The sequence below is a fragment of the Electrona antarctica genome (genome assembly GCF_951216825.1).
Source record: "Electrona antarctica genome assembly, chromosome: 22".
NCBI lineage: Eukaryota > Metazoa > Chordata > Actinopteri > Myctophiformes > Myctophidae > Electrona > Electrona antarctica.
In genome coordinates this window covers 22,784,674-22,800,148 of record NC_136805.1, presented here as the reverse complement: position 1 = coordinate 22,800,148, position 15,475 = coordinate 22,784,674, and the positions used below count along the sequence as shown (strand labels likewise).

The window sequence follows — 15,475 nt, the reverse complement described above, 5'->3', positions numbered from 1 at the left end:
TTGCAGCATGTTTTGTGGGCTGGACCAACAGGCCAGCCCTGCACCTGTGAATGTCACTGACTGACTGACTGTTACAGCAGGTGGTTGGCATATTAATTAACTACTATATTGTCCCTCCAGGCTATAGGATGTAGTGAGTAGAGTACGAGTCTGGGGGCTCTGACTAGTGAAGTTGCAGGTTGATTTTCTGCTACTCCACTACTCATGTTTATGAATGCAGCCATTCAGACTAGTTGTGCATGGACAGGCAAAACAAATAAATACTGACTTTTCCACGCACATTTTTTAATCTAATGTTGTCTACTATAGGCCTACTATGTCTTCTTCGGTTAGCCTATATGAGCCACATTATTTTATTAACCTATTGATGATTAATTTAGCTGAGCACTGACATGCACAGTTTCATCAGGATATGATAATCTAGCCTACTTCTGCACGTACTGTATAAATATGGACAAAGAGCAGGCCAGGATGAACACATCAAAAGCGAAAGTCAGAAGACGGAGCTTTGAAAAGCAAAAAGCCCTGATGGAATGGAAAATAATCTAACATTTTTCGGTTATTCAATTCAGTTGCTCAGAAATTCCTCAGAAACTGAGCTGAAATAACCTGCACCCACGTTAAAGGAGTCGTTCACCCAAAAAATTAAAAACGTATTTTCTATCAATCACACACCTCATGAAGCCTTGAATTCATGGAGATTCTTTAGTTTTTGATCCATTCCTAAGCCAATAATTGTCTCCACCAGGCCGAAGACATGGGGAGAGAGTATGTTTTGCACTCCGTCCGTGTGTGTGTGTGTGTCCGTCCGTCCGTCCGTCCGTCCGTCCGTCCTTCCGTCCGTCCGTTACCAGCTAATCTCCGGCACTGTTAACCCGGTCGATGCCAAACTTTGCACACACACTCCCTGGATGCCAACGATGAACCTCTGCCCCGCATTTTCCAGAACGGCCTGTTATAGCGCCACCATGAGGCAGCTTTTAATTCTTTTTACCTAAAACTGCCCCGATCTGCGTGAAACGTTGCATGCACACTCCCAGAGGCCAAGGACAAACCTTTGACCTCCATTTTCCGCATCTGCCTTTTATAGCGCCACCAGGAGGCCGACTTTTGTAAAACACATTTTTTTATATTACTCTGTCCAAAAATCTTGCAAATCGTTACACAGTATCTCTATGGTCATGTGCTCATGTCGGATCTGTCCGATATTTCATATTCCATCCTAATTGGCTATAATTGGCTTTCACAGTTTGCAAGATTGCCCCGTTTTGAACAAAAGCCTCAAATCATGAACGCAGCATGCAATTTACGTGAAATCTTTCACACATTTTCTTACTAGGCTGAGGAATATATCCCACCCTTTTCACATTGGTCTGTTATAGCGCCACCAACAGGTTGATTTTTGCTAAACACATTTTTGGAACAAAATGCCTCAAATCATCCAATTGCCATCAAAGGCAAACATGTTTATATTACTCCTAAACATTTTGACAAACATCTCACACAGTCCTATCCTCCTGGTGGAGACCTGTGCCCAGAAGGGCACTTTTTCTAGTTTGAGACTCAATTGAATAACCAACTGACTCTTCTACTGACCGATGACCCGGTCATCAAATTGTTGGCTTAGAATGCAACAAAAACATCTCTATGAATCCAAGGCTTTATGGGGTGAGTAATTGATAGAAAATAAGTAATTTTTGGGGGGTGATCTACTCCTTTAAGCATTTTGTCTCCGGTTTTGTGAAACTTTCACCCAGAGAAACTATCCGTTGTGCCAATATTTGTATGCACGGGCTCATCAAACCCTGTACAATAAAACACGCTATATATGGCCAGTACAATTCATTCCATATGTTGACCCCCCCATGCCAAAGCGCCAGCGCTCGCCCAGCAGTCTGGCGTCACCCAGGCGGATGTGTGCACGCGACCTCGCCCCATGAAAATAATTAAGTAAAAAATGAACTTATTTCCATTGGGGTCCAGCCATGTACTAGATTGGGATCTACTGTAGTCTTGTTTTCAGACTTAGGACCTGCAGGACACAAAATCACAATATGCACATTATCATTTTTTCCCCCTAGTCTAAAGCCGACTAGGTTAATGTTTTCCTTCCATTTTGGTTCAATTTCTGAACATTATTTATTGAATTTTGGGTACCAGGCATAAAGCCATATGTTAAACTACTTTATTTGCCTGATCATTTGTGTGTGTGTGTGTGTGTGCGTGTGTGTGTACGTGTGTGCGTGTGTGTGCGCGTTTCAGGGTTTGGAGGTGATTGAGTCAACCAACCTGAAGTACTTCACCAAAGAGATGACTGCTGAGTTCTATGCTCTCAAGGGCATGTTCCTGGCTCAGATCAACAAGTATGTAACCCTGTTTGTCTGTCTGTTTGTCTGGGGTTGGTGTACATGTAGTATCTGGCTCCACAATTGTCACCTTTGGGACAATCTGGGAACCCATTGGCAAAAAAGGTTTCCTTGAATTTGCCTATGGGGGGCGCCCGCCCCATAGAATGTGGATAACAGGATGTTGGCCTGTTTGGTCAGCCCTCAGCCCTCCTCTTCCTGTGGGGCGCCTATGTTTTAATTCCCACTAACGAGTAACAACAATGTATACGCGTTCTGAATGCCCCTGCCGACAGATTCAGTAGCGCAGCTCGGTCCCATGCATGTCTCCTTTTGTTCTTTCTCTCTTTCCCTGCCCCCCTTTCACTCAACTCTTGTTCTTCACTTATACCCTTTCTCTTTCTAGCTATCTCCCCTCAATTCCTTTGTCTTATTCCTCTCCTGTCCTCTTTGTCTCTTGTCGGTTCATCCTCATCTCGTCAGACTGTGTCTGAGGTCCTTTCCCCCTGGGTGTGTGCCCAGGGGCACAACGTGCTGGCGGTTAACGGGTGAATTAGAATTAATGCTGGCGGGGAATGTGGTAACCACTTTCTACCTGATAACCTTATTTTGGGAATTTCATTATACTGTAGGTGCTAATTCTTCAAATGTAGTGACAAAGCTAATCACAGCACATTGCAATGTGTTGTAGATCTAAGTCCTATATTAGTAAGTGTCATCAAAGTGCAACCGTTGTTGCACACACATACAAATGAATGCACTTGCGTGCACAACTGCACCTACTGTACACACACAGGCTCTCTTAATTCAGCTGCCCCAATTCCATACACGCGCATGCATTCAGCCATGCACCCCTGTTCATGCATTCAGCCATGCACCCCTGTTCATGTACGCCCGCTTAACATGGCTTTGCCTCTCGGCTTTCCTCCTCTTCATCATCTCTGACATGATGGTGTCCTGTGGGGTGAAAGACAAATTGAGGACAGCGTATTAAATGTATATGCAGCTGAATAATTAACTTGAGGCAATTTGCAAGAATCTCTGGGATCAGCAGAACTTGCCTTTGCACCTCTGCAGGGTTGAAAGCAATCATTACCCCCCCCTCCCCCCAATCATGCCAGAGGAGAATTGGCAACATATTGGGGTTAGGGGTTGTAGCAATGTGTGTGTTTGTGGGAATGCATGTATGTATGTATGCAATTTAGGGTTATATGTGCAGGTGTTTGTGAGCGTGCATTCGATGAGGATGGGGATCGTGGGGTGATGTTTGACAGTCAAGCTGGGCGTTCTGTGCGTGGAGCAGTACCTTGCACAGATGTACTTTGGCAAACGTCTGCATGATGGAGGCAACACCCATTAAACATTACTGGAGGGGGCCTCTCAACACTGACTCCCACAGCAATCAAGCTTCCGGCAAACAGGCTTTTTATAATAACACATTAGAGCCGATTGGCTTGGGAGACATTTTATAACTAAGTAGGCAAAGGAGGGTATTGACTTTTGGAATCACTTAAATTGGAGGTCTTTTTTATTTTACTCTGAAACAGTGCTTCTTGATTGACAGGCCCCTCCATGTTTATTGACTACTGCAGTGGTAAAAGATTCTTGAGGTGCACTTCACTTATTAATCAAAGCCCTAGGATGGATGGGAGTGGGAGGTAGAAATTATTCAAACAACATGCCAATGGGGGCTGTTAGGATCCTATTCAGTGTGGTGAACAAAAGAAACAGCTGATAAAGATATTTTGCGTCAGCACAAACGGGTGCAACTCCAGGGCATCCCGTCACAGTTCACCTGTCATAATGCTCCTGGATGCATATTATATATTATAACGGCATTTCCAAATTTCAATGTCGAAAGTGTGAATTTTCTCAATGGTTTAAAATGGGTGCAGCATCCCAAGGATCTTCTCAACTTTAACTAGCTACCAAATCTCCTGTGGAATCTGCTGTAAGTTGCTTTAAATATAGATAAATATAGCCATTAGCCTTTTTTCCATTTGCCTCAACGCGGCAAGCTGTCAGTACTCTAATGAGCTCGGAAGATGCCAGCTAGCGTCACGATGCTTTGATCTGCGAAATAGGTTCTCGATTTTGACTCGCAGAACCTACAAACTCTGTGTGACTTTAAATCAAGCTGTGTAAACTGCATAACGGCAACAGTGAGCAAAAGGACATGGAGACGAGAGGACATGGAATGCGCCCAGTCGTCCATCCAACACACACACACACACACTAGTTTGTTTTGAGGCAAGGTGTATTTTGTAGAACCCTGTTGTGTGTGTTTTTTTTGGCCAAAAAGCCATTTTACACCTCAACTGTCAACTCATCCTTTCAACGACTAACCCCCATCGCTCGTCCATTCTTCCAGGTCAGAGGAGGCCAACAAGGCGTTCTCTGCGGCGGTCCAGATGCATGATGTGCTGGTGAAGGCCTGGGCCATGTGGGGAGACTACCTAGAGAACATCTTCGTCAAGGACCGCCAGCTGCACCTCGGGGTCTCTGCCATCACCTGCTACCTCCATGCCTGCCGCCATCAGAATGAGAGCAAGTCCCGCAAGTACCTGGCCAAGGTGAGGTCATGGTCGAGAGATTGTGCTTTTTATGCACGACTCTGTGTGCTTGTCTGCCTGCCTTTAGGGCTAGACTTACACAAAATGGGATGAAACGCGTCTGTCCTATACAGGGCCAAAATGTGTGTTGGATTCGTTACCACTTGCTTTTGATTTGATAACGACATCTTTCTGTATTTATCTTTAGCCTAGATTCATGTGTGTGATATTGGTTTGTATGACTGAACAATATTAACCCTTAATTAACAAGAAAGTCACATTGAGTTTAAAAGCCTATTTTACAATAAAATACAACAACAACGGTGTGCAACAGATACACAAGACGAAATACATAAATGAATGAGCAGTGCATTACAGCATTAGAACTTTAGTATTTAAAAACATCAACAACAGGGCATAGACAGCATATCCATTATCCAGCTTTTATAATTTGGTAAAGCAATACAGTTTTACAGAAAAATGCAAGAGAAATGAATAACTAATACTTATATCAGGCAAAACCCACAAGAGTGATCATCTGGGTCATAATGGTGAGACTGTACTTTGTGTGGCTGTCAGGGGGCCTTACATCAAATGGACAAGGAAGGTGCACATGGAGGAGAGTAATAGATGATTGTTATAGTTTATCTCCTCTCAGGGCCAGTAAATGCATAGCAGTATTTGGGAGAAAACCGCATCACACATCTTATCTCCACGTTCTCCACCTTCCACACAACCCTCATCGCTGTACATTGTATCAGTACCCTCTATTGCTTCTTCTTCAAATTGGGTCACCATTAATTCTCTACTATCCTAACTAGGGATCATTGGGTATCGTTCCGGTTCTGCTTATCGATTCGGGTTCCTAACGGTTCCCTATTTCGGTTCCAAAATGGTATAAAATAACTTAAATAATAGTTCAAATGTTTATTTAACAAAAAGCTTTATTCCTTTAAGCCTAAGTTAGTCAATTTAAGACATGTAATGAATAGAGTAACATATTCTCCTTTATTCAACAGTAGAGGATAAGAGTGAGCTTCTCTTACTAGGCCTCTACTGAGTGACAATAACACATTTTGACAATAACAATAAAAAGCTTGTCTGAGACTGAGGAGCACTGCAGTGCGCGCGCACATACACACACACACATACACTTTATTTGCTATGTGCATGTGTACATAATTCAAACTGTAGGATCGGTTATTTTCACAGACAGAAGTGATTCTTTCCTTTTCCAACTGCATTGGGAGTGCAGTGAGCCATTAATTATCAACTCTGCAGCTGTGAGACTCTGCCTTTGATGTGCTGTGCATGGCCGTTCGTTGATCACTCAGCTGCATGTTCTCTCACTGATTGAATGGCTGAACGAAGCGCACATTTTATCCCCAAACGATCCCCCCGTCCCCCGTCAATGCTGCACTGAGAGAGAGAGAGAGAGAGAGAACCGAAATTGAATGATTTGTATGGGTACCCGGTACTTGCCATGTTCGGTTCTGTTCCTGCTTGGTCCCGAGGTTCGGTACACCCCGCTCGAAGTGTCCTTGAGCAAGACACTGAACCCGTAATTGCTCCTGATGTGCTGGTTGGTGCATTGCATGGTTTCCGCCGCCAGCGGTGTGTGAATTTGTGTGAATGGGTGAATGTAATGTACAATTTATGTAAAGCGCCTTGGATAAAGGCGCTATATAAATGCACCATTTACCATTTCCAAAGGTTAACAAACTAATGGTCTTCCCTGTCGCATCATTCGTCAGCCTGGCGTGACCCTTTTCTCTAACCTACCAAGTAGTGATGCGCGTGCCGGCTTTTTTTCATAATGCGTCAGTATCTTTCGAGCCAGGACTAGGTCAGGTCACTGACAGCAGATGGAGATGTCCTAAAAACTTATGTAGGCTAAATTTCATATACCAGGCGGGGTGGGGTGGGGTTTACAATCACAAAAAATACTTGGAATGTGAGTTCTCCCATTTTCCCATTATAAGTCTATGGAGAAACTTAATTCACTTATAAATTGAATTAACAGCGTTAACTTTGTTCAATTGAAAAAGGGGCTTCATTAAGCCCTACATAATGTAATGGTCAATTTCCTGTGTGGAAATTCAGAGCGATTGGTGCAGCGAGTGAGGAGCAGCGACAGTGTTTCAGATATTCAGACAGACATTTCCTTAATTGTATGTTTGTTAGATAATTGTGTAGGGCCTAGGCTACTGTGTACATACAATACATGAGAGAACATTAAACGATGACTACACTGAGTGTCCTGTCCTACAACATTAGAACATTAAGTGGGACATTCAAATAAAGTTGCAGGCGTAGCGGCCGGGGTCGGAATATCAGGATAATGACTAATGAGGATATCATTGGCAGCTGTGCATTCTTGATCAAATAAGCAACATATTGTACAGGAGAGAGGAGAGCAGGAGAGAGAGAGACAGAATAAGAGCTACCGGAATGCTGTTTATTTTTGAGTGGTACAACCACTCCATTGAACAGCAATCTGTGTCCCTTTGTATGTGTGCGTGTATGTCTGTTTAGAGTAACAACAGGTGACAAGTTGTTCAAAGTGGTTCACACTGTGCACAGCCGCATGACGGGAAGCTGAGTTTTTAGCAGCCATTACGTGATTTCGGGTGTGACAGTACAGTACAGTAGAGGGACCCCCTGGGGACCACCACACAGTAACTAATTTCTCAACCGCGGCCATCCCGCAATAATGCGCTGAAAACCTTGACCCATCCGGCCGATCCGCGTCAATCTGCGGGCAACGGGCCCGCCCGCGCATCACTAAATCACTGCAGGTATAGCCTGAAATAACGCTCCCTTTTCTTGGCATAGAGGGGCGGATCAAACCCTCCCCTGTAGAACACAGCAGAGAACACTGACGTCACCAACTTGGAACGACGTCCCTCTGCACTTGCTAGCGCTTTTCTTCACCCAGCCTTTTTTTCTTTTGAAAACAAAACAGCCTGTGGTCCGGTTCATTTCAGGCAACAATTACGAAATCAATTATTCCTCATGTGAATTAGAAGGTTAGGTAGAAGGGCAGCCAGCAATGGCATACTTCAAATGATTTACCACGCTTCTTTTAGTTCAATTAGAAATGCAGCCTACCTACCTCATGCAAATTATTCCCGGTGTAACATCGCAATCAGAAATTGAGCTGTTTCATCATGAAAAACTGATGAGGAATACCAGTTTAAATAACAAGTCTTGATAGCGATACTACCCTTTAATTTCCTTTTTTTTTAATTATAATTTGAATGTATAATCAAAATCTTGCTCAAATATTCAGCTTCATTATGTGACAATGTACAAAAAGATAAATAAATGCTCTCCAAACCTTTGTCTTTATAATTTGATAAGCCTCTTGAGTGTGGAATTGCTATTCATATTGATGACAAGCTGCCATTGACATTTTGGAATCCGACAATTACCCTGGTCATTTACATGACCTTTTACTGGCAGGAGAAACCATGAGGAGTCATTATTAAAAGGCCACAGAACTCCCTCGACCGACACTCTGTTCTCCAATCAAAAAGAGTCCGGAGAGCCAGACACCAATGGATTAATTCAGATAGCTTAATTACAAACTACCGCTGTTTGACCGTGTTGGATAACATCACCACATGTTCTCACTTCTCTGTGGTTCATTCGCTTCCAAGTCAAGACCACGTCATCAGTCTTAGTGACACGAGGTAGACCGGCCGTCTGCGAGCCGCTTCCATCCCCGGCTCCTCCTGGCTGTGTTCCAAAGCAAGACACCCAAGCACTAAACTGCTCCCGATGCGCAGGTTGATGCCTTGCATTGTTGCCTCCACCGTCTGTGTGTGAATGTGTATGCATTAGCATATAATGTGTGACGACACGCCTGTGCCATTGCTCTGTGTGTGTGTGTGTGTGTGTGTGTGTGTGTGTGTGTGTGTGTGTGTGTGTGTGTGTGTGTGTGTGTGTGTGTGTGTGTGTGTGTGTGTGTGTGTGTGTGTGTGTGTGTGTGTGTGTGTGTGTGTGTGTGTGTGTGTGTGTGTGAGAGAGAGAATGTGAAGTACATTGTAAAGTGCTTTGAATGGTCGGAAAGACTAGAAAGGTACTATATAAAATGCGGTCCATTTACCCTTCACCACCGCCCCCATTCTAATAATCTCTATGTTGTTGTTCTGAAGTGGATGATTGTAAGAGGGGAATGGAGAGGGAGAGTGGAGAGGCGGTTTGGATGGGGGGATTTGGCAAGCCAGGCTGGTTTGGCAGCATCTAGTCCTGATGGATGGGAGGAGATGACCAGCGATTATCAGTAATTAAACACAAGCTGTGGAGCCGCGGTCAACTGGCTCAGCAGAGCCAGAAGGGATCCGAGAGGGGTTAATGTCTCGATCATCACCGACTGACACATTCATTGCAGACACATACCCATTGTGTTTGCAGGTTCAAAAACACTTTAGATTAATGCGTGCACACAAACATACAGATTTGCTAGTCGATTTGTGTGTACACATGTGTGCGCGCGTACACACACACACACAGTTGGATGATCATTCCAATAGACATTTGAAACTTTCACGGCCACACATTCACACGCACAAACACATACTGTCAAACGTGCATGCGTGCATGCGCATTCATGCTCTGGAGGGGAGGAGGGATGGGCTTCACACTGACTCAGCTTTGATCATCATGAGGCGTGCCTAGTTGTTAATTCCTCCACGCCCACCCCCCTGCTGTGAATTAGGACTGCAGGAAGCAGCCATTATCTAACTACTAATGAAGTCCGTGCCTCCCCCTGCGCCTTAGTGTAACTCCCATTACTGCAGAACATTTTGAATATTATAATAATGACAGTGTAATGATAGAATAACCACAATGTTGGATGTTTCACTCATTTAATTCCTACACCTCCTCTCACTGTCTCTCCCTGCGTCCATCTGTCCGTTTCTCTTTTCTAGGTGCTGTGGCTGTTGAGCTTTGATGACAAGAACACGCTGGCCGACGCAGTGGACAAGTACTACATCGGAGTGCCACCCATTCAGTGGCTGGCTTGGATTCCACAGCTGCTCACCTGCCTGGTGGGCTCCGAGGGCAAACCACTGCTCAATCTCATCAGCCAGGTGAGAGACACGTCCATATTACCACTGCTGTTCTTCCACAAAACAAATAGGAGCAGGCTATATGGTGCAATGAACTAGTCGGCTGGAGTTTCACAGCCTACTAATTTGTCACTGCTGTAAAACCACCCCAGACTCTGTGTCCAATATTAGCAATATAGATTCTCTTTGGCTCTGTTTATCAGCAAGTAATCAATGGAAAGCACTTTCAAATGGCTTTTGGAATCAAATTAAGTCTGATCGTTTTAGGATAGGCTTATGTTTGGCAAATGCCCACTTGTCCCCCCCCCCCCCCTTCTGTAGTTCAATCCCCATCTCCTCTCCCTTCATTGTCCACTGTGAGTTGAACTCTTCCAGTTCTCTACTCATCATCTCTCCAAACATCTGCTACTCCCATGTTTTTCCCTCCCATTAGTCTTTGACATGTTTCCTACTTTTCTCATCCATCAATGCTTACTCATTGCTGTCAGCCTAATATAGATAAATTAACTGCATTTATGTCAAAGTGGTCTCTCTCCAGCACTTCCCAAATTAAGAATTCTGATTCCCCTCTGCTGTCTCATTCATTCATTCATGTTTGGGGGGAACTTCTCCATTCCACTGCAAGATGCTTTTATAAATGATGTGTGGAAGGACTGATAATTATTAACTCTTAGCCTGCCGCCATTAATTAATCCCTCGATTGCGTATTGCCATGGTTTAATCACGCGTGACACTTACTTTGAAGAGCCAAATATCCGTATCGCATTTTACTATGAAACCATTCCGTGTGTGTTGACGAAGCTGTGTGCTCGTTCTCTCGGTCGGTGGTGGAAAAAGTGGACCGCGAGTATCACAGCGCCTGCTACAGGCCGTTGAAAACGCTTGTCTGGGACAAAGCGTCCTCTGCAATGTCGCTTCTGTGAGATAAAGCCGTCTGAAACCAGAGCCGGCAATGTAAGTGGATGCGCGCGCATTTTCAAAATGGCCGCGCCCATTGTGTCAGAAGCATAACAAAGCGAACGGACGGTAGATTTCGATACGATCGTATTAAAACATGCATTAATGAATACATCGCTGTTAAAACGGCTTTTCCGTTTGTGGCAGGCTACAAGATTCTACGTTTTAAAATTCCTATGTTCCTGGCGGGTAAACGATTAAGTTAATACGCAACGCATCCCACGCTGCAGCTACAGATCTAGTAATTAAGGCAAGGGCTAATTTTCTTTGGTTTAATTGAGTTTTATTTCTGCACGATTTGAGGAGAGTGAAGCTCAAAAACGAGCACACAATGACAACAGCTCCAGAAACTGAACTTTGGAACCCGGAACTTTGAGCGAATGAAAATGATCGTGCGGAGGAGAGGGGAAAGAACACATTAATAGGTTCTGGTAGAATAGACGAGCAATTCCAGGGAACTACAGTAGTGGCGCTAGTGAACCGTTTATATCAGAACCTGACAGTTTATTATCGAATTGCACTAGCTGACAAGAGGTTTATAAGCTTAATAATAGAACTGGAGCAGGAACGTTATATTTGGTGTCAATGAGTTGGCGACACACTGAGAGCAGGTACAAGTGCAGTGTCTTGCTCAAGGACACTGCGACAGGACACCTGGCCACTGAGCCGTCACGCGTTAGCTATAAAACTTAATTAATTTTAAGTTTAAACCTGTGACCTCGGTGTTGAAGAAAGGGTCTCTCTGACCACAAAGCCACCCATATGAATACATGCAAACTAGTGGCTGTAGGAATACGCTTCCTGGAGGCGAGTTTTTTATTCCTAGGATGGCTGCGGTTTTCGAGGAATTTGGAGCGCTGTGATTGGTTGTCAGTGGAGTAGGAAGCGCTGGGCTGTGTTTTGGACCGCACACAAGTGTTTATGCCTACTAGTACTCTATGACTAGTACTAACCCTATCTCTAACTCTAACCTAAACATAACCGCAAGCAGGGGAGCAACGCATCCCTCACCAACCTTAATCCAATCTTTTTAATGCACCCCTCACCAACCTTAATCCAATCTTTTTAATGCACCCCTCACCAACCTTAATCCAAAAACTACTAACCCTATCTCTAACTCTAACCCTATCTCTAACGCTTTCCTTGGTTACTAGTAGTAGCCCCGCCCTACTACTAGTGGCCGGAGTGGTAAAACGAGCGCTCCTAACCTGAGCTATCCTAGGAATAAAAAATGTTGCTTCCTGGAGAACTGGTGAACGACCCTCAACCTCAACCAGTTTTTTTCTTTCCACTTTTCCATATTCCTTCCTATATGCAAAAGCACCTTTTAAATGCACGATGGGCTTTATGTCTTCCTGCCCTGTCACTAAATTATTTAGAGATTCTGCATGGCGGCGGCACAATGTTTAAAAAACGCTGATTGAAATATTGATGAAGGTGAGGAGAGAGTAGTGCCTTGGGGATGGTGCCGGGCGGATGAATCTAACACGCACCCTCTGCTCCTCCTCCTATCATCTCCTCTACAATACCTCACCCACCCCACCCGACCCTCAGTGCTCAGCCCTGCCCTGTGCCGAAATATGACATTTCTTATCTTCCCGTTAGTGTGGTGATCTCTGGCTCCGCTTGCTTCCAAACCTCTCTCCTTTCCACTCTTTCATCTTTAATGCTGCTGTTAAGCGCCACTTAGGGCTCCCCTCCGCTATACTCTTTAACCCTTACTACCTCACTTCACATTTCTCATTTTTTTTAGCGTATAAATGTCTTAGCCCTATTAGTTGTGGGGCTCTAAGGATGTCAGTTCATCGGTGGGACCATCCAGCAATTAACTCTGCCCAAAGTGTCAGGATGGCAGCGTGTGCCGTGTGGTGGACTATAAAGTCTAAACATACTCCTGTCGACGTCAGGGTTCGGACAGTCTTTCCGAACTATAGTTCAGAGAGTCCCTGATAAACTGGATGGGTGTTTAAGGCTTTGCGCAGGTTCAGACCATATAATATCCCTATTGTATTATAGACTGCAAGGTTTATGTCACCCAAATATGTCTAGGATCAAATCTAAATGGGATACAAATTCCTGATAACATCTAGGACTCCATGTTCATACTTGCTAGACATTGACTAATTAAATTTAAAGGAGAGTTCCGCAGTAGCCGTTTCTTTACTGAAATCTAATGATAATGTATGTATTAACCACTGTTCGTGGCGAAAAATAATACAATTATATAGGGCGCTAGGCTTTAAGAAGGTTGGCAGGCTCAAACTGTTTAAATGTCATTCAGCGTAAGTGGGAAGCAACAGAGTTACAATACAATACTTTATGGAGTTATGTCCAACAACATCTACAACAAAAAAGAACAATTTTAATTTAAAGAGATTTATCGTTTGACCGGCCGTGCGGTAAACCGCTGAGGAACACTCAGCATGGAGTCTTTTTATGTTTTTTCGCTACTTCCAGTGATCAATGGATTATTGTCATCATATTACGGTAAGACAACAGGTTGTCCGGAACTCCCCTTTAAAGTCTTAAATAGGATACACTATTCAAAAGTCAGGTTACATAGTATTTTTCCAGAAGTTTTGCTCATGTGAAAAACGTGAGTCAGTTGAAGCTGACCTGCTGCACAGCTTTGCACTTTGTAGTAAACCCCCAGTAAGACGCCCTGCGGGCGAGAAGCGACCTCGCCCTAAAGGGCAAGGTTGCACGCATCCGCCTGGGTGACGGCAGAGTGAGCGTTAGCTGGCATTTTGGCATGGGGGTCAGGTCAACATATGGAATGAATTCTGTACTGGCCATATATGGAGCGTGTCTTGAGTGTACAGGGTTTGATGAGGTCAGATCAACTTATGGAATGTCAGAACAGGAAGGACTGGTGGGGTAGGATCAACATGGAATGTCAGAACAGGTCAGCTCCATATATGGAGATGTAAGGGTTTGAGGTTTCAGGTCAGATGTAGAGTTGCTGGCCGGCTCCATATACGCAGATCTAGGTGATGATCCAGTCTTCACCATATATGCAGGGTTAGATGAGGTCAGTGTCGTGATCTTCATATATGATGTCACAAGGCGTGATGTCACGAGGCGTGACCATATATGGAGACGCGATGTCACGAGGCGTGACCATATATAGTGGTGTGATGTCACGAGGCGTGACCATTTATGGCATAGGTGACTAACTAACCTTTTTACCGCCACCCGGATGTTACAATGACAAAATGCTGTGTGTGGTGTCTTGACCGGTGGTTGTTCTCAGTCGGTGGTGAAAAAACCCGAGTTTTCACAGCACCTGCTGTCGGCCGTTGAAAAACCTTTTTTTCACCAGAAACGACATTCATTGTGCCTATTTGGAGATACAGGCCATTGAAAGCAGCATATAGAGTGCAAGTGGATGCGCACGCATTTTCAAAATGGCCGCGGCCACTGTCCCACTTTGACTGTTATGCTAACGAGAGGCAGCTAATGATTCGATCCGATCAAAACATGGATTAAAGAATATAAACCCTGGAAAACGTATGCTACGGTTCTGGCGGGCTGCACGGCTAATTTCTCAAAAGTATTTTTTGGAATAATTCCTTGAGATGAATCATCTCGTTTTCAAGGGGGTCCACACATTACAGAATGCAAATGTTCTTTTCTTATAAACACAGACAATCCTGCGGTTACTACGGTTCTGGCGGGCTCCGTGCTAACGGGTCGCAACAAGATTTCTGGGTTTATATTTTCAACTTTTTGATATAAGGGGGTATTCTTTTCTTTTTCTTTTTTTTGCCTTTAGTACATTTTTCACATATGCCTTTTATAGCACCACCATGAGGCCGACTTATGTAAATCAATGTTCTTCAGATTTTATCCAAATTTCACGCAAATCGGTACACAGGATCTCTATGGTGTGATCAAGACGGATCTTTTCATATTCCATCCTGAGTTTGCAGAAGTGGCCCGCTTTTAACAAATTGGCACAAATCATGGAAGCAGTGTCCGATTACAGCGTAATCGGACATTACGGTAAAACTTTGCACACACATTTACACTATGCTGAGGAACTAATGCCAGCCTTTTAAACTTGCCCTCTTTTTTATATTACTCCTACAAACTTTTCATAGTTCTACTTTTCCTTCATATCGAGCCTTAATATCTTACCTCTCTGGACCCCACGTGCACATTAAGTTGTGCTACATTGTAAAATACTGAGTAACACTGAGGAATTTACTGTGTATGAGCCAGGATGTGGAGGTATCCTTTTCTGCCATGCAGCCTAGCAGAGGGCCTAGAGGGGATCGGGTTAGCTTTCTAATGGCAGCCCAGGAAACTGCGCTATGACACCAGAGAGTACCTTGTGGTTTGGTTTCTTCAGTGAAACAATCGCATGACCCTTAAGCCAAGACGCAAGAGACTCACCTTCTGTCCCCCATCTAAAACTGAAGCCCACCCACACCCTGGAACAGGTTTCACACAAAAAGAAAACAAAGAGGCTGTGATGTATTGATGTCTGCTTCAAGACTGCGCTTGTTCACCATCAGTTCTGTGTTAAAAGAAAAACTAC

General features: G+C 44.2%; 1 protein-coding gene across 2 annotated transcripts in view; it reads left to right on the top strand.

The window, feature by feature from the left end:
• trrap (transformation/transcription domain-associated protein) overlaps positions 1 to 15,475 on the top strand; it is a 143,720-nt gene that overhangs the window by 105,411 nt on the left and 22,834 nt on the right. For both annotated transcript variants that reach the window (XM_079493049.1, XM_079493048.1), the window contains exons 61-63: positions 2,263 to 2,363; positions 4,717 to 4,918; positions 9,835 to 9,996. In XM_079493049.1, coding sequence (XP_079349175.1) covers positions 2,263 to 2,363; positions 4,717 to 4,918; positions 9,835 to 9,996 — 465 coding nt within the window. The remainder of the gene's footprint in view (positions 1 to 2,262; positions 2,364 to 4,716; positions 4,919 to 9,834; positions 9,997 to 15,475) is intronic.